We start from the raw sequence: 18765 nt of genomic DNA, 5'->3' as shown, positions 1-18765 counted from the left end.
CTCTGGATCCAGTCATGCCCAAAGTCATTAAAACCACTGAAATTTTGTTACACAGCCCAATAAACTCTTAAAATACAAGTTTACCTGCCACTGAACAGTCCTTAACACACACCTTAGGCAGAAAAGGTGAGTCCTGGGGTCTGTTAGAATAACCAACAGTTTATTAAAAGCTTGCCATGGGGCTCTGTGCCAGCCCCGTAGCTGGGAGGGTCTCCCATGACTGCCCCCAGACCTGAGAGCAGCCCATTCCAAGGTCCTTCCCATGTTCCCCTGCCCCAGCTCTGATCTCACTAAAAAAAAAAAAAAAGACAAGACGGCACAGGACGTCAGACAACAATGGGAGAATGGAGAGACCCAGGCATCCTGACCCCAAGACCCCATACTGATCCTTCTTTCCTAGGAAGCCCTTTCCCTCTTGTTCTCCCCACCTTAGGCCCCAGACTTGCTCTGTCACATCCAAGGTCTGGGGGCCTGGTGTCCCCAGTCCATGGCCCCATTGCAGGGGGTAGTATAGTTCTCTGAATATAATATATCTAGACCCACCCTTCCCCTCCCCCAGGGGACTAGAATAATATTTGACACGCACATCTCCCTCCTTTCCCGAGGCCGTGATGGAGAGAGACCCTGGCACCATGGTGGGGAGGCAGGGGCTCCTGGTCAGCCTTCAGGGACCTATGCCCAAGCTGACTCTGGACCACTGGCTAGCCCAAGAAGCTCATGAGATGAGGTTTGAGGGGAGCTGGAACCAACAGCCTGTCCCCCACCCTTGGGTGGGCCTAAAACTTACAGCCCTCTAGGATCAGGCTCCACCCACCCCTGCCCCTGCCCCATTCATCCGCTCATCCACCTTGCACTTCAGGAATAGAAGTGGGAGGAACCATTGAGGATGTGGGAAGCGACACTGGTGCTGCGGCTCAGAGGCCCAGGCACTGCGGCAGCAGGTGGGCCCACGTTGTCACTGCCACTGCCCCCTGAGGCTGCCCGCCGCAGGGGCTGGGGGCTGTTTCTTAGCAGCAGCAGGGCTCCACCACGGGGTGTCCCACTCTGTGCTGGGGGCCCCAGCCAGTTTGGGGGACCTGGGGGAGCCAGCAAAGAGGGCTGACGCCAGGCTGGGGGGGGCATGCCTGGCGGAGGAGGACCATGGCTCCAGTGTGCCCCTGAACGGGGAACAGGACGAGAGGGCCAAGCAGGGGCAGGGGGTGGAGCAGGATAGCCCTGGGCAGCAGCTTCAGCTGGGATGCCCCCCAGAGCCATACTGGAGAAGCCCAGCCTCATGCTCTCAGCATCGAAAGCCTCGATCTCACGGGCCTGCCGCTCGAGCAAACTCCGGATTCGCTCAGAGCGCCCTGTCTGCAGGGCCAGCAGCTCCTCTTCCACCTGGGGCACCCAGAATAGAGATCAGAGAGTCCAATGGGGGTGGGGGGATTAACCTCCCCACCCCATCCTGGAGGCAGAGCCCTCTTACCCGCTGCTCCAGCAGTGCCCGTCTCAGAGCTACTCTCTGTTCCAGCTCCCGCAACTCCCTCTCGTGTTGACTCTCCGTGCGGATCTTGATCTTACTCTGGTAAGCATTGAGCAGCTCCAGCTCCTGTTGAAGCTGCTGCCGAAGGGCCTGGAATTCTGCCTCTTGGGTTTCATCAAGCCGCAGCTGGAGAACAGGAAGATCTAGTTTTAGGGGCCTCCTTCCCCACCCCCACAATCCTCCCCTGCCCCAGGTAGGCCTGGGCCCTAAGGTTTCAAGAAGCAGCCAGTCTCAACATCTATCAAAATGAAAGGTCATCATACCCTGTGACACAGCAATTACACTTCCAGGAATTTATCCCCCAGGTATACTTGCACATGTGCTTGAAGGTGTTCACTGAAGCGTTGTAATAGCAAATATACTGGAAACAACCTAAATGTCCACCAATAAGGGATGGGTTAAATAAATTATGGTACAGCCATACCATGGAAAATTCTATGCTGTTAAAAAAATGAGATAGTGTACTGATATGAAAAGATATCCAAGAAGTATTAGGTGGAAAAAAAAGTTAGAAAACAGTGTATAAAGTATACCGTTTTTGTTTAAAAATTTTATGTAACTTCATATATGCATAGGAAAAAAAATTTAGTACAAGGAATTATTAAGTTACTTCTGAGAGGTGGGATTGCATGAGAGAATGGCAACGAATAGGAGTATTTTTATTTTTAAACCATGTGCGTATTTTAAGTGGCCGATTCCAGTGTTATGTGTGATCACTTTTAGAATAGCAACCTTTGAAATCCTCCAGAAGTCTGAGTAAGTCAGCCTGAAGGTTACAAGTATTTTGATTTGCTCCCTGTTCACACTTTAAACTAACTCAGGCTCAAGAAGAAATTATAACTACTCTTTCTTTGGTGGTTCTTGATAGAGTAAGCAGGCTGGCTTTGTCAAGACCTTAAAAAAATACTTAAGAGACATAGTAAAACCGCTGTGGAGAACATTAACAGTGGGAGAGTATCTAGGTTTCCCAGGAACAAAAAGCCCCATCTCTGTCCACACTTCCCACTTCCGTCGCCCATAAACTAAGGTGGAATTAGAGGCCAACCACCACCATACTCCCTCCCTGGATCCCAGGCCTCACCGCCTGTGAGCTGAGCATCTCTGAGATGGACTGGTCGTACTGCTCGGCTAAGATTGCCAGCTTGCGGGTCTGTTCTTCCTTGAGCCGCTTAAGGAGGCTCTTGTGCTGAGCTTTGGGTGTGGTCTCCAGCAAGTGTGCCCGCAGAGCCTTGTACTGCCGAGTCTGGATCTTACACGTCTCCTGGAACTGCTTCTTGATCTGCAGCTCCTTAGACTATGCAGTGGATGGACCGAGGGGAGATGGGGGCAGGGGAGAGGAAGAGGAGGAGGAGGAAGAGGAAGAGGAGGAGGAGGAACAACCAGGGGAGATGGGGAGAAGAGAGAGGAGGAGGAGACAGAAGCAGAGACAGGGAGAGGGAGAGAAACAGAAAACATGTTAGACAGAGGGGGCGGGGGGAGCTGTATACAGACAGAGAGATGGCAATGTGTTGAGAGATCAGGAAGATTCTAGATGGGCGAGAGATGCAAAGAAAATAAAATAGTTTCCAAGAGCATGTTCAAAAGAAACAAGAGAGTTCATGGACAGGGAACTGAGAATCTTTAGAGTGCTGAGTGCATATAAGAAGTTTGACCATGCAAAAAGGGAGAAAATATGGCCTAGAGATAGAAGCATGTGAGCAGATACAGAATGTGCACAAGAGTGAGAAAACCAAGTCACACAATACACCCATGGGAGAGAGCAACACAGCTAAGACAGAGGAAGGCCCAGGTTCAGAACCTCAGGGTGGGAGGGAGGGAAGGAGAATAAGCACCAAGCTGAGAAATAGATAAGAAGGGATGGCCCTATCATGGGCCATGTAAGGGAAAGGGGTAAAGGAAGTGGCCAGAAAAGGTCTGACAAGTTCAATGGGCCAGCAGCTACCACCCTGACCAGATCTCCGCATTCCAGTTGGCCCCTTACACACTCGGCTCCCACTCCGAACCCACAACCAATCCCATTTCCATGGCCCCCACACTCTCCGCCTGGCCCCCCAAACTTACCACCCTCTACTGTGGAGGGTTTCCAGTCCCATCCCCCAGCCCTCTAGGGTAATGCCTGATGTCAGGAAATTCAGCTCCCAGAAAAAAGGGAACCACATAGGGAACAGGTTGGGAGATAAAGCAAGGGATGAGGACGAAAGGGCCCAGAACCTAAGAACTCTCTGGAAGGAATCCACAAACAGGGGAACTATGGGGCCAAGACGTTCTGTGGAAGCTCAGCAGGGTCCAGACCCCTGAGCTGGTGGTGGTCATGATGCAACGAAGCTATGAAGGAAGAGAGGATGAGGCTGAGCAGTGAAAGGGGTTGAGATAACGTAGATGGGGATGAAGAGGTCATGGAACTGGGACCAAGGCTCCAGATTGGGGGCAAACCGGAAAGGCTAGGCGGCAGGACAAAGCAGACAGAGGCAGCCTGGGCCAAAGGTACAGTTCCGCTCAGATATTTTATTTGTGTTTGTCTTTTTCTTTTTTTGGTGGGGGAAAGGGGACAGGTTGGAAGGGAGACAGAAAAACAAAATCAGAGAGAAAAAAAAATGACTCTTCCCACCCACCACCATCCCTGGCCCCAGGCCTGAGTCGATGAGGGTGAGGATGAGCACACACACAGTGGGAGAACAGCAATAACTTAGGGGGGGAGGAGTGTCAGGAGAACACAAAGTGTAACTTCCAGACTCCATAACGGAGGAGGCTGCCTGTCTAGAGGTCCAAAGGGCTGGGGGGGTTGGATGGGGAGGTGGGGAAGCATTCTGAGGAAAAAAGGGAAAGAGGGAGAGGAGGATTCGGACTGGAGAAGCTTCACTGAGTAGTGGGAGATAAAGTGCTCAATGCTCTAGATTTGGACTGGGGAAGAGCTACAGTTGGTCACCTCCAGGGAGGCAAGGCCCGGGACTGGCGGGTTCGGGATCTCCGCCCAGCTAGAGTCCCTGGTGGTGGCTGGCGGGAGGCAGGGGGCCCCGGTCGACGCTGGCTCCGTGGCAGCAGCCGGGGGATACGGCTGGGCCGTTCACCACGAAGCAGGCCCCAGCTGGCCAGTGTGTGGATGGCCCAGGGAGGCAAGTGGGAGGCTAAACCCTGGCTGGCCCGTGCCAGGCGCCAGTTCCAACCCTTGCACAAAGCCCAAAACCTTGCCAATAGGGCTAGTGGGTGTCTGGCAGTGCGGGAATTAATCCGCCGAGGCCCAGGGACAGGCAGACGGCTGCGGAAGCCATCCTTATTGGTTTTGGGGTAGAGTGCAAACAGACCCCGGTCCCCCACAGCCCCACAACCCTGTAGGGCACGAAAGGCCATGGGTGATAGACGCAGCAGAGCCCATAACCAGAGCCGAGAGATGCCCCGGCGCATCCGAGGGCCCTGCTGCCGCACCCATTTACCACCAGCTGCCATAGCTGCCAGAGGTAGAGCCAGGCCTGGCCAGGCTAGGAGCCAGGCAGCCCCAAGGCCCAAAGGGACACCCATAAGGCCTCGGCGCCAGCTTAGACTCAGGACAGCTCCCAGTGCAGTGCCCTGGGCCAGGAGTAGGAACAGACTAGGGGGTAGGTGCAGAGCTGTACAAAGAAGTAAGTAGGAGGCACCCAGGCCCACCAGCCCTACCTCAAGGGCCAGGAGTGCAGCCTGCAGGCCACCTCCACCCTGGGCTGCCAGCAGTGGGAGCAGCAGTAGAAGTAGCAGGGGCAAGAGGCCGGAGTATGACCCCACTGCAAAGGAGAGGCCGGCTAGGAGGCCATGGGACAGGAGTCCAGGGAACTGGCTAGCAGGGCCTGGCCTCAGATGTGTTGGAGGAGGTTCAGGGGGGATGTCTGGTGAAGGACAGCCATCTCCAGGATCCCTCGGGGTCCTAATTGGAGGCCCCTCCTCCTCTTCCTCTTCTTCCTCAGGGACTGGTGTCAGTGCTGGACCCTGGACCCAGCCAAGCTCAAATTCCTCATCCAGGAGGCTTCCATCCTCCTTCCCCCACAACCTCCATGCCCCGGCTACCTCCTGGCCCGTAATGCTCCTTTCCTCAGGTGCCAGGGATGAGATTCTGGGTTCCTCTACCTCTTCCTCAGGAAGACCCCAAACTTCCTCATCAACCAAACTCCTATGTTTTTGTGGACTGGGAATAGGAGTTCCTGATTCTTCCCCCAATATTCTTTGCTCCTCTGGTTTCAAGGTGGTCCCTTCCTGTCCCAGAATCCTTCTCTCTGGAACTGCTTCCTCCTCCTCTCCCAGAATTCTTTGGTCCAGGACTGCCTCCTGGCCAGATGAGCAGGGTTGCTCTTCTCTAGGGGTGCCTGTGCTGGGTGGTCCCAGAGCCCCAGGAATGGGGAGCAAGAGGCCCGGGGGACGCTGGCCTGCACGTACTTTGAGGCTCTTGGGCTGCTGGCGAACCTGGGCCGCGTGCTTCTGCCGCAACTCCTGCTCACGCCGCTTGTTGTACTCCAGCTGGTTGCCCAGCTCTGTCTGGTGCTGCAGGCGGGTGAGCTCTGCTCTTGTGCGCTGTACGGCCTGGAGCTGCCGTAGCTCCAGCTCCCGTGTGGCCTCATGCTGCCGCAGCAGCAACGCACACTCCAAGTCCTTCTGTGTCTGTTTCTTGTTCAAGTCCTGCGGCAGAAGGGAAGCAGGGCCCAGAGCCTAGTCAGGAAGCCTTGTTGGTGTCAAGGAAGTGAGAGCCTCAAGACTCCTTGGCAGAAGGAGCTGAGGAATGTAGATGAGGGGTGTAAGGGAGCCAAGCTCCTGGCTGGCCTGGAAACAGAAGCCTAAGGGAACTCTAGCAGAGTCCGATGGGCATGAAAAGCAAAAGGAGTGTTCAGGAGAAGCCAAGCCATAAAATAAAAGAGGGCACAGGGGAAAGACTACCGCAAGTGAGGCAAATAGTAAAGGGCAGGTGCTGGGATCCAAGAGGGGAATGGGGGATGGAGTGGCCTACCTCTCGCAGCAGGTCCTGGTCCAGGCTATGACGAGCCAGCAGCATCTTGCGCTTGTACTGGCGACACTGCAGCTCAAAGTATTGGCGCTGCCGCCGTAACAGCCCTGCCTCTTCCTCTGCCTGGCATTGCTGTAGCTGCTCCTTCTGCCGCAAAAGCCACTCAGCCTTCTCCCGCTTGGGTGTGCTGGGGTTCTCCTGGAGCTCCTGGGGAAGGGCAATGGGGAGAAAGCAGACTGGTCAGGACCTGCCTCGCCCACCACTGGGCCCCACCCACTACTGCAGCCTATCCCACCTCCTTTAACTGCTCTTTCCGAAGTTTGTAGGTTCGCTTCTGTGCCTCCAGCAGGGCAGCCAGCTCCTTCTTCTGCTGCCCAAGAATGTGCTGCTGGAACTTACGTTCCTCGGCCTGGGCAGCTCGTGCCTCCTTCTCACCGATTGCCTGGTGCCGCCGTGACAGCTTTTCTGCCTCAGCCCCAAAGCCAGCCCGCTGTGCCTCAAGCTCCCGTTGCAGCCGTGCACTATGCTCCTCACGTTCACCCCTCAGCCTCGACTCCAGGGCCAGCAGTTGTTTCTGGTGCTGTCGTCGCATGCGCTTATAGCCACTTAGCTGCTCTCGCAGAGCTGAGTCCTGCTCATGCTCCTGGATCTGACGGCTGACCTGGGGCAGGAAAGAGGATGAAAAGTGGGGCTTAGCCCTGGCCACACGTATTTTATTATGTTCTATAGAGGGAGAACATGGGTTTTAGACTCATGGGTTTAAATCTCATTTGGTAACTTCCTCATACATAACTTCTCTGAGCCTGCCCCCTCAACTAGATAATGGAGATACAATCTGCTTCACAGGTTGATGTGACTGAATAAGACAATAAAAGGTGCTAAGCACGAGTCCTAGTATAAACGTATGAACAATTCCAGATTAGTTCCAAAGAGTAGAGGAATCAGACAAACCTGAGCCCAAATCCCAGCCCTGCCACTAACTAACCATGTGATCTCAAGGAAGTTAAGGTTGCTAAGCCTCGGTTCCATCATCTGTTAAATGGGACAATAATACTGCCTCATTGGAGCAGTGGAGATTAAGTTTGGGCCGTGAGATGTTGGAATAACAAGAACGCTGGGTCTGGATGTCCCCATCTGAAGTTTGACTTCAAGTCCCATTGTCAAGGGGCTGTATATCAGTGGATAACAATTAGTCCAGGTAGTCAATCCCCTGGAAGTTACAGACCTCTCTGCATAGAACCACAAGGCACCAAGCATCAGAGGATCTGAAGAGTTGTCCTAGCAAAACAACGAGCCACAGAGACCACAAGAACATACTAAACCAACCAGTAGTCTCTAAAAGAATTGTTGATGCATGCAGCTAAACAAGAATGTAATCTAAAGATTAAAAGCATGGATGAAAAACTGTTTTATGAACAGTCTACCCACTTTTTCCTGTCAAATGAGAAAAACATTGCTATGACTTAATTTTAGGAAAGGACCAATATCCTGCTTATAGAATTTGAGAACTACCAAAGGTACTCTGGCAAGTGCTTTGAGCAAGCAGCTCCTCTGAGTCATAGCTGCCATCTGTAAAATGGGATCATACCCTCTTAGAAGCCAGAAAGATTAAATAATAGGCGTGTATGGGCCTGAAAGCCAGTCATTGGTATGAGGTGGACACCTGAACACCACCCGTCCTCCAGGAGCAGTGAATCCAGCATACCTGTCATAATGCTGTTCAGGAGCACCATATCACAGGGATATGAAATACCTGGACGGCCAGGAGCCTAGGAAGGCACCCCAGGAGATGCTATTTTAGCCCAGCCACAAAAATGGAGTGAGTTTGCCAAGGCAGGTACACCCACAACAGTCTGCTAGAAGGGTAAGGGTGGAGGGAGAGTCGAGGTGAGAAGGTGAGACAGCAACTGAAAGTGAGGGTGGAATCAGGACTTACTACTCATGTGTCACAGGGAGAAAATCATTTATGGACTTAGATAATTTGGGGCCTCCAGGCCGAGGGAGGATGGCTACACTTACCAGGGAGGCAGTACGAATGGTGGCAAAGTGGTCCCGGTTGCGGCAGTAGGCCCGGCGGCGGGCAGAAGAGGTGGTAGAGGTGGGAGCTGGGGCTGCAGGCAGCTGGAGAGGGCCTGGGGTCATCTCTGGCTGATAGGGGTCATCATATAGGTTGTCAGAGCCCTAAGAGAGGGAAGGTGGAAAGGATGTCCCAAGGTTCAGGAATCACTGGGCCCAAAGAAGTTCTCTGAAGACCCAATCAGACTTAGAGGAGAGGCCACCATGTCAGGGAGGGAGAACAGAGAACCCAGATGATTTCTAAGTGGGAGAGCTGGGGCTGGGCCCTGCTGCTCTCAGGCCTATTCTGCATACCGGAAGCCGGTGGATGATGGAGCTATGGGAGGTGACTGTGTGCTCCCCCTCCTGCATCATGGCCATCTCCCGGGCTTCAGGGCCTTCCTCCTCCTCTTCCTCCTCTTCCTCCTCTTCTTCCTCCTCCTCATTGTCTGAGGCATCTGCTAGGCTGTTGACTGAGCTGCTCTGGCTGGAGGCGCTGATGGACATGCTGGGCACTGAGTGGCTACTCTCTAGACTGGTCAGCGTCCCAGCCCGGTGCATGTAGGGCTCCGCCTCCTGTAGACAGGGTGTAGGCTGTTGGGCAGGGAAGGGGAAGGACAAGGGGTGCGTATATGGAGACAGTGCAAGGAGACAGTTGGTGTGAGGAGAGGTGAGGAAGGGGGACCAAGCAACTACTACGAGGCAAGTACAACATGGTGGTAAAGAAGGGTGGCAGGGTAAACTGGGTCACCTCCTCCTCCTCTGGGGCTTCAGCACCAGGGCCATTGGGTGCCTCTTGGAACAGTATCTTCTTCATCTTGCGGTACTGCAGGTTGTCCAGCTCTCGCACAGCATCCTTGGTCCTCTGAATTAAGTCCATAATGACTGTGGGTGGCCGCTCCCGGAGCACAAAGCGGTGCTGAGGGAAGAGAACATTGAGGCCTTCTGCTAAGTATTTCCTGGCCCCTAATATCCTATGGGTCTTGGTATTCCCTCTGGCCTGAGGCATTCCCCTGGGACCTGCCCACCATGAGTTGATGCTGGCCTTGTCCCAACCCCTCCTCCCACATTAAATTTTACCACCTAATCTCCACACCCCAGTCTTTTGTTCCTCTAGGCATGGCTGACAGGCAAGAATAATCAGGAGATCTGGATTCTAGTCCAGGTCTTCTATCAAAGTGCTGCGTGCCCTGGGACATGTCCCAGGCCTCTCTGGGCCCTGTAAGATAGCCCACAATCATAAAACAAGTAGGTCAAACTAGACAACCTATGTCAGTTCCCAACTAGGGCTCCTTAGGCCCCCATGGAACTGTGAAGGGAATGGGGCCCCTCTACTTTTAATAAGTCAAAAAATACCTAAGGGAAATCATACATTTACCCATGACAAGACTACACAGGCTTTTGGCTTGAATTACATCAGATCAGTGTGGTAACCCTGGTTATTGCACGCTGACCAGAAGCTCTGGCTGGCAATTATATACATCTTTGATTAATAAAAGATGGGGAAAACAAATTATTAATAAATAAAAGTAGTCTAATAGACAAAATATTCCAAAATACAGAGTCAATGGGGCACTGGGATGGGGCTGGGGGTTCATAAATGAAGTTCTTGTTGAAGGAAGAATTGGGAATCACTAATTTCACTGAAAGGTTTCTTGTGGCTCTAACAAGTTACCTAGGAGAATGCTAGGCTAGTGAGCCCTCACCTTCAGAAGAACCTCTGAGGTTGGTCTGTCTTGAGGGATTTTCTGAAGACAGGAGTCAACAAAATTCCGGAAGTACTCAGACCTAGAAGTCACAGCAGGGTGAGAAGGGCTGTGGAGGGCATGCACCAGTCATCCTTACTTTATGGCCTAAACCCTTGGCCCAGGAATCCCTGTCCTTACCAGTGTCCTGATTGAAGCACAGGGGACTCATTCTGTGCAATGTGGTATAAGGCACTCATTGCATTCATGTTAAACAGTGGTGGTTTCCGTTCCGCTACAGAGAAAGGACAAAGGGAGAAAGTGAGAGGTGGCAAGTGGGAAGAGAAGACTGGGATGGAAATCAGAAGATTCCAGCTCTCTGACCTCCTTGCTGCATGACCTGGAAAAATTCACATAACCTTGATGTATTCTCTCTAAAATGCAATACACTTGTCCTCTCTCCTACACACAGTGGAATGGGAACAAAGAAAAGAATACATGCAAAAGCACTGAAGGCAGAATAAAGCACATTCAGTTATCAGCTGACCTAATAATTTATTAGGTGCCAAATGAGAGCAAAAAACTTGCTTAATGTTATGGATGAAGATAAAGAAAAACAAGAGATAGGCCTTGTCCTCAAGGTACTTTCAGTCTAACAGGAAAGATTAAATAGGACTGAACAAGTAGTATCACTTCCAAACTGTTAACCGGAATAAGAGGGAGACAGGTAAATAGTTGGGAAGCTAGGCGTGTGGTGGGCCTTCAAGCTGATACATTTGCAGGAGATTCAGGGAAGGTCTTTTGGAAAAAGGGATATTGGAGGTAGACCTTAGATTAGAAGTTGCAAACCAGGAGCCCCTTATGGCCCAGACGAATGTTCTGTTTATTTATGTTTTTGGTCTAAGCAGTTATTTTTTTATCAAATTCTAACATAATTAAATAATAACAATCTAAATCTCCAGTTTCTCTTAAAAAATTAGATCTAGTGAATCGAAGCCTACATTCCTACATATCAACGGGCTAGAGCTAAGCATCAGCAACCTCCAGTTTGCCGGTCTTCTCCATATTGTTCTCTAAACCTGACTATGAATTGCCATTTATAATCAAGACTGATTTTCTTCTTAATACTAGAGAAATATTTCTCTGTACCCACGTCTCCACTCAAAACAAAGAATAAAATGGACAGCTTTAAATTTTTCATAAATCTGGCCTGCTTCACCTATCTGGTCACGTCTCAAATAGTAAATGTAGACATGCAGAGATGGCGGGAAAGGGCATATTCAAATCTCTGCCTTTGCACACAGGACACAATACAAATCAAGGCAAGAAAGTGGAAAAGTTCACAGCACACTCAGGGGTGGAGCTCATGAAGGGGAGAACCAGCCTTTAGGAAGCAGAGGCTTTAGCTGGTGTAAGGAAAGATGAAGATAGCTTCAGTCTTAAAGGCAACGGGGAGCCAGTGATGAGTCTGAGGGGGTGGTGAAATAACACAGAGTTTGGGCAGATCTCTGTGACATAAGAGAGAATATAGTAGAAGAGGCTGGAGGTAGAAAAGCTCACTGCAAGTTGTTGATAAGAGTAACTAATAGCATCTCTTTTTTGGACAACTATTCTGTGCCTGGCACCATGTAGGAGGCCTTACAAACATCTCACTAAACAGCTGATGCAATAGGATAGGCTGGCAAAGATGAGAACCTTGACATGGCTTCAAGGCCTCATGAACTCACTCAAGGCTAACTCTCTGGCCTTATCACTCACTGGTCTTTGCATTACTGCAATATTCCAAACCACTGAAGCTAGTCTCAGCTCCCCACGCCTGCTCTTACCTGTCTGGAACGCTCTTCTCTACAGACTTTGAAAGCTAACTATTATTTGTCTTGTGGTTGTTTAGAAATCTCTGCTACAAAGAGACTGTCCTCAGCCTATGAACTAGGTCAAGTCCCTTGTTTTAGAATTGTACTATTTCTGTAACTCTCTCATTCAGATTTTATCACATTGAAAGAAAACATGCCTGTTTCTCCAACTTGAATATAAGTTCCATGAGGGCAGGAACTTCATTCACTGCTGTACCCCAGAAACTACTAGCATAGCACGTGGCACAGTGGGAACTCAAAAAAGATTTAGGACTAGAGTACTGGAGATTAAGAGATGAATGCTATGAAATCTTAGATATAAACACCGAAAGAATTTGACAGCTGCCTATATTGGAGATCAATGGTAGAGTCAAAATGGGTAGGGGCCTGGAGACCTCTAAAGATGGTATGGTATGGGGATAGTAAGAGAAAGAGAAAAGGATGGAGAGAAAAGAGGATGAGAGAGGAGAAAAGACGCCCTTACCCAGCTCGATGCAGGTTATGCCCAAGGACCAGACATCCACCTTGCCATCGTACTGCCCCTCATCCATTGCCAGGATCACCTCTGGAGCCATCCTGGGAAAATGGTAAGGAAAAAGAGGGTAATCACTTGCCCAGACCCTGCAAACTCCTACTCCCAACATCTTGGGCGCTCTCTCCACCCACCATCACTCCCACTCACCAGTACGGGGTGCCCACAAAGGAGTTGGCAGGTGCCATGATGGATGCAGAGCCGAAGTCCCCCAGCTTCACCAAGCCTGGCTCTGACAGCAAGATGTTTCCAGCCTTCACATCCCTGACAGAAGCAAAGCACAGGGACAAAACATGCATCTCCGGAAGGCTGGGCAAGGGCTTTAGCACCAAGTTTCCAAGAAGGCTGTAGCCCAGCTGAATGAGGAGTGGTGTAGAGAGCACCCTCTCCCTCCCAGCCATCATCAGTGCTGCTTGTACCTATGGATCATGTTGTGGGAGTGCAGATAAGCCAGGCCCTGAAGGGCCCCATGGGTCACAGCTGCAATCTCCACCTCCTGAAGGGGCTTCTTGTGCACTAGGGAGGGAAAAACATCAAACTGAGGGAGTCCAAGGGTGGGACTGGACTAAGCTCCCATTAACCCTTCCTATACAGCTTCTCTGCTCTTCTCCCTTCCCCCACTTGTTGGACAAAGAGTTACTTACCTTCTAGAAGGTCAGAAGCTGAGCCCAGGCAATATTCCATCACCAGCTAAGGAAGGGTCAAGGGTCAGAGATCAGCAGAACTGGCCACCCCAGCCCATCTCTCACAGGTAGAGATCCAAAACAGAGAGCTTCCTTGCTCTAGCCTCCACTCAGGCAATGCCCCCAGGTTAATGATAGGGAGGAAGGACAACTGAGAAAATGAGTGGGTAGTGGGAGAGTCCCTAGAGTCAGGGCTTCCCCTAGAAAGAACCCGAGACATCACCACCACTCCCATCTGAAACCCTTCAAAGCCCTTTTCAATCTCCATTCTCCTCCAGCCCATATGCCCCTTTTCCAACTGCTAACAGTCTATCTCACTCTTCAAACCAGCCTCTCCTTCTAGATGGACACTACTGCTCATGGGTTTGTCTGAGAACTAAAGAGGTTGAGAGGGACTTCCTTCTTCCCAAGATCCCCAAAACGGCACTCTGAACAGGGCCCACCTAATAGACTAGACCAGGATAAGGATGGGCTTGGAGCAAAGAGACAAAGATCAGGCCAGAGTCAGGGGGCCAGCTCACCCATGCCGTGTGTTCCCTCAGGTAACAGCCCCGGTACTGAATAGTATTGGGATGCCGGAGCTTCTGTAGAAACCGAACCTCCTTGATGATGTCCTGCCACTTCTGGGAGGCCGTCAGGGGAAGGAGAGGCTTACTTAGCCTGCATCTTGAGGCTGGGGTCTCCTGCCCCCCACCTGGTCTTATCAAGCCCAACCGACCTCATTTGACTGCTTCCCGCTGTACGACATCTTCTTGATGGCCACGACCTCACTATTCCGGACATCCCGGGCCTAGAGGACCAGACCAGAAGGTGGTGAAGGCTCCAGTGAGAACTGGGAAGCAGAAAGACTTGCTGGCACGGTAGGAGAGGGCAGGAAAGGCTGGTGTGGCAGACTAATGTAGAGGGTTGTTTGGAGGTACACAAAGAGAGAATATAGTTCCTATCCCTAGCCCACCCTCCCAAGCTCCAACTCACGAAGTACACGGCTCCAAAGCTGCCATGGCCAATTTCTCGGAGGTCAGAGAAGAGCTTTTCGGGGTCATCCTTGAAAAAGAGCTCAGCCACATCGGGGTCCTTCAGGCTCCCGGCCCGGCCCCCAGCTGGCATGGTGGCCCCTGAGGGCCCTGAGAGTGGGGCCTGACCTGGAGAATAGAGATGGGACCTTCAGAGCAAGGACGGGGCACCCTCAGAGGGAGGAAGGGGCCCCTCAAGTTTCTGCCTTCTCCTCTCCTAGTTCCCTGATGAGGGGGAGGCACTGCTGAAGAAGGGCAGGGGGAGATTAGGAACAACATCAAAGCTCAAAAAAAAAGAAGTTGCCCTGGCAACCAGAGCACGGGGGCCGAGTCCCTGGAGTCCCTAAAACTGCTAGAAGACTGAGAGCTAAGCATCCTCACCACCTCCCGCAGCCTTCAACAAGCTTCAATTCTCTACAATCCTTACTTCTCAAGAATAAAGGATTCTGTCTCGCAGCCAGAACCCCAGATCCCCAAGTGTCCTATCCCACAAGTCCCATTCCCCAAATATTTCCAGGCATCTTTTTGTTCCCTTGATGTTGAGGCCCCCTCCTCCCTCAACCTCTCACACTCTAAGAGAGCAGGAAATGGCCAGGCCGGAGGCAGTGGAAATCCGGCCATTGTTAGAAGTGGGTACTAGCCCAGAGGGGCCAGAAGACTCACTCTCAAACCTGTGGCGGGGAGATCTAGAATGGGAAGGAAAATGACAGAAATGGCATCTGGCTTTGGGGGCCTCTCTTGTGATCTGGACTACCTTACTTGTCTAGTCCAATTGCATAGGCTTCACATACAGGTACAGAACATTTGCCGTGTACAAATAACATTTACTGAGCATGTATAGTAAGCACCTTACATGCATTATCTCTCATGCAATCCTCACTAAAACCTTATGAAATTACTATTAATACTATTTTGCAGAAAGGAAAACAGGCTCAGAAAGGTTGTGACCTCCTCTAAGCTGGTCTTCTACCAACTATACTTTCAGAACAGCCCAATGAAATAAGCAGGGCAGGATCATGATCATTGCACAGATGAGGTCACTGGGGCACAGAAAGGAAAGAGGACTTCTCCAAGGTCACAGAACAGGAACTTCTCTCCAGTTAGGCCTGTGTGCTCATTACACTCTCACCAACTCAGTCCCCTTCTGTAAGAAGCCTGCCCTGACCACTACTGGGGGAAAGCTCCTAGAGTACCCAGCCAAACACCTAGAGAAAGCTCTTGTAGTACATCAGAGCCCAGACCCCCGAGGGGATTCCAGGCCAAACTCCTAAGTACTTATTGGAATTCTGGCACAATGGAACCTTCAACAGAGCTGGACTCCTAGGGCAGAGTTCTAGCTCCTTAAAAGCGGCTTACAATTTAGCATGTAATTATATTCTGTCCTGCATTGTTTCCTATTGTGTTGTTAATTTTGTCTCCTCATACCAACTGGAAGCTGGAGGGCAAGGAGCAAGCCCTGCTCTCCAGTGGGCCCCCAGGGTGCAGAGGGCTCAGAATAGCCTGGGAAATTGATTGATTGCCCTCAGCAGCTTCCAGGCTGCTCAAAGCAGGTTTTTTTCTCCATTCTCCTGCCAGCAACCCTGTCGAGCACCCCTCACCCCACCGCACACCCACACACAAAGGCAGGTGCTCACAACTTGCCAAAGGAATCTTCTTGACCTCTTTACCAGCACCCAGCCAAGAAAGCCAACCCAGGACCCTAGGCCACATGTAAGGGATACCAGCAGAACATCACATGGGGCCTCTTCCTCAAATAACATCAAACATTTGATCGATGGCCAAGGTCTATGCTAAATCATAACCACCTTCTAAAATGAACCACGTTATCTCTTTTACAGATGAGGAAACCCAAGTGTGTCTGTCTCTAAGCTACACTACCAGTAGTACATCTCATCAGCAATGTACAGCAAGAGAGCTATAAGTTCCTTATACTTGGTCTTCTCTTCAGTAAATCAGATTACAGCATAGGGCTGCTGTGAGATTTTTAATGGGATCCCATACTTAGGAACACTATGCAGACACTCAGCATATGGATTTTTCCTTTCCTGCCTCCAGAGTCACCACAACAATGCTTTAATACTTGGGGGATCATCCTACCCCAGCAGGTTGGCTTTAACTGTGAAGAGACACCACTGTGGCTATCATTTGTCAGGAGAAAAAGCCCTCTCAGGAACCCAGGCCAAACACGGGAATCATGGTAAAGATGAAGGTCACAGAGGAAAGAAAAAACCATGAGACAGAAGGCAAGAGCCAGAGCCTCCCATCAGGAAAAGCTTCTGAGTACAGCCCTCCTAAAAAGGAAGCTCTTCTCCCTCCCATTCTTAAATTTCACTCCAATTCAAATTCTGATTCTGCCACTGACTGACCTTGGGCAACCTCTCAGGGCCTCAATATTCTCAACTGTAAAATGGGAAGGTAGTGATAAAAGAGAACTCCCACGCACAGGGTAAATGGCTGGGGAAAGGGGGTCAATTGAGAGAATGGATGTACACTTTGTAAATGACAGATCACTCGACAAATGTATGAGATTATTTAAATCATCACAACAAGAGACTAGAAGGTATCTACACTGCTGGGGAGGAATAATGCCAGACACCCTTAAACACAAATGCACACACACATTTCCTTGAAAGGACAAGAAACTCACCAGACCATGCCTAAAAAACAGATAAGCAGACCCACCATGGGGGCCACCATGCCTCTGCATGGGAATCAACGCCCCAGAGCCATCAGGAAAAGAGTTATAATCATGAAGAGGTAGCTGTGAGGGGCAAAGTGAACAGAGATCAGAAGGGTACAAACCCATCTGGTTAGTTCAAGCATCTAGGGCGTGACTGCCAGTGACATTAGAGACCCTGTCACCTGAGGTCCCATCAACCAGCATTACGAAGAGAAGAGAAAGGGGAAGAGGGTGGCAGCACAAGGCAAGGCTAGCCAGAGGCTGACCACTGGCCCAGCTGGGCTTCCCCATCCCGAGGGGAGGGCCTACCCAGGCCCAGCTTCTGAGAAAGGAACACCCTCTCTTCTCAATGCTAGACACAGGGACCCGCGCCCCTGCACCCCGTGTCTCACCTGGTAGGGGTCACTATGGTGCCCCAGCGCTTCCGACTTCTCCTGGGGTCCTCCAGCGGCTCTGTCAAGCAGGGAGAGGGGCAAGGAGACCTTTCCCCTTGCCACCTCTTCCTCAGCTTTCGCCCTTCCTGAGGGGCGGGCCCGGGAAACCTCCCCTGGAGGGGAGGGGGTGAAAACCTGATCTGACCTCGCGGTCCAGTCCTCCTCCTCGAGTGCGACAGTTGCTGAATCCCGGATTTCTGATTGTGGGGTCTGAACCCCAGATATTTGAACGTGGGAGGCTGAGTCTGATATTTGAACTTGTGGGGACTGAACCCCAATAATGGTGAACGTAGGGGCCTGAACCCCAGATATTTGAAATTCTATAAAACAGAGCCCCAGGTTTAGAGAGGTTGAAATCCGAGCCCTGGATATCTGGAATCTGTGAGGCTGATACCCAGGTATTTGAGAAGCGAGTGGTCAAGCCTGGAAATTCGGGACCGAAGGGCCTGAGCCCTAGGTCTTCGACCACCGACAGGGGGCCCACCCCTAGGACGTCCGGCCAAACGGCCCCTCTCACGTCAGGGTCTGAGGGTGACAGCCCCCACTCCTGCCCCAGCCTCCTCCCTTTCCCCTTTTCTTTCCTGAGGGTGGCTGAAAGATTGCAGCTAAAGGCGGTCCCGGCGCACTCGCTCCCTGTCCCCTTCTTAGTCTCAGCCTCTCTCCCCACCACAACCCGGGTCTCGTCCCGGTCTCCCTCTCCCTCTTCCTCCCAATTCCAAGATGGAGACCGGGCGGGAGCGCGCAGGCGCGGCAGAAACGCCGGTCCAAAGGGGGCGGGGCCCCAAAAGAGACAGCCCCGCCCCTCTCTCCTTACTGCCGCGGCCAGAGATGGGCATCCGCTGAGCCAGAGTGCGCGCGCGCCCCGCCACGCGGACCCTGGGTAAGGAGAGGCGGGCAAAAGGGAGAGGCTTGGAGGGGGAGGAGCACCGCGCACTGTCCAACTGGCGGTAGAGAGGACTGCGGCGCATGCGCCCGCCCCGCCTTAGTGGTGAGCCCAGGCTTGTTGCTAGGGGAAGCAGTGAAGGGGCGAGGGTGGAAGGAAAGAACTCGTGAACTGCGCCTGCGTATAGGATAGACGTTGGGAGGGGTAAGAGGAGGCTGGTGCTGGGTGCGGAAAAGGCGGGAAAATGGACTGCTGTGATTAGTAAGCAGACAGCCTGGACGTGGGCTCCCAAGTTAAAGGAATCTTTGCTGGGTAAACTCAATCTGTCAAATCCCTTAAGCAAACTGAGGCCTTTCACAGTTGCATGACCTGCCCAAGGTCATACTGCATTAAGTCAAAACATTGCCATGACCAAACCCACCTATCAACTAGCTGAAATCGACGATTTTATTTCAAAGAAGA

General features: G+C 51.6%; 1 protein-coding gene across 6 annotated transcripts; it reads right to left on the bottom strand.

Moving 5' to 3' along the window:
* Positions 1–139: 139 nt before the first annotated feature.
* TAOK2 (TAO kinase 2) lies at positions 140–18141 on the bottom strand. Of its 6 annotated transcripts, none has more exons than XM_039884561.1 (19): positions 17379–18141; positions 14269–14435; positions 14012–14083; positions 13815–13916; positions 13255–13300; positions 13030–13126; positions 12761–12874; positions 12563–12654; positions 10427–10520; positions 10247–10328; positions 9292–9459; positions 8856–9116; positions 8505–8666; positions 6781–7146; positions 6489–6692; positions 5924–6163; positions 2604–2816; positions 1466–1648; positions 140–1377 (listed from the first exon to the last, which is right to left on the bottom strand). In XM_039884561.1, the coding sequence occupies exons 2-19, from the start codon at positions 14398–14400 to the stop codon at positions 856–858; spliced, it is 3150 nt and encodes a 1049-aa protein (XP_039740495.1). In that variant the 5' UTR covers positions 14401–14435; positions 17379–18141; the 3' UTR covers positions 140–855. The 6 variants fall into 6 exon arrangements, with proteins under 6 accessions (XP_039740495.1, XP_039740494.1, XP_039740496.1 ...); XM_039884560.1 differs by having other exon boundaries at positions 8856–9134; positions 17379–18107; XM_039884562.1 differs by lacking the exon at positions 2604–2816 and having other exon boundaries at positions 8856–9134; positions 17379–18109.
* Between the last annotated feature and the right edge of the window lie 624 nt (positions 18142–18765).

The sequence above is a fragment of the Pteropus medius genome, unplaced genomic scaffold, assembly GCF_902729225.1.
Source record: "Pteropus medius unplaced genomic scaffold, Ma_sr-lr_union100, whole genome shotgun sequence".
In the NCBI taxonomy this organism is placed as follows: domain Eukaryota; kingdom Metazoa; phylum Chordata; class Mammalia; order Chiroptera; family Pteropodidae; genus Pteropus; species Pteropus medius.
Note: the sequence above shows the minus strand (reverse complement) of the source record. Positions and strands in the feature narration are given on the sequence as shown.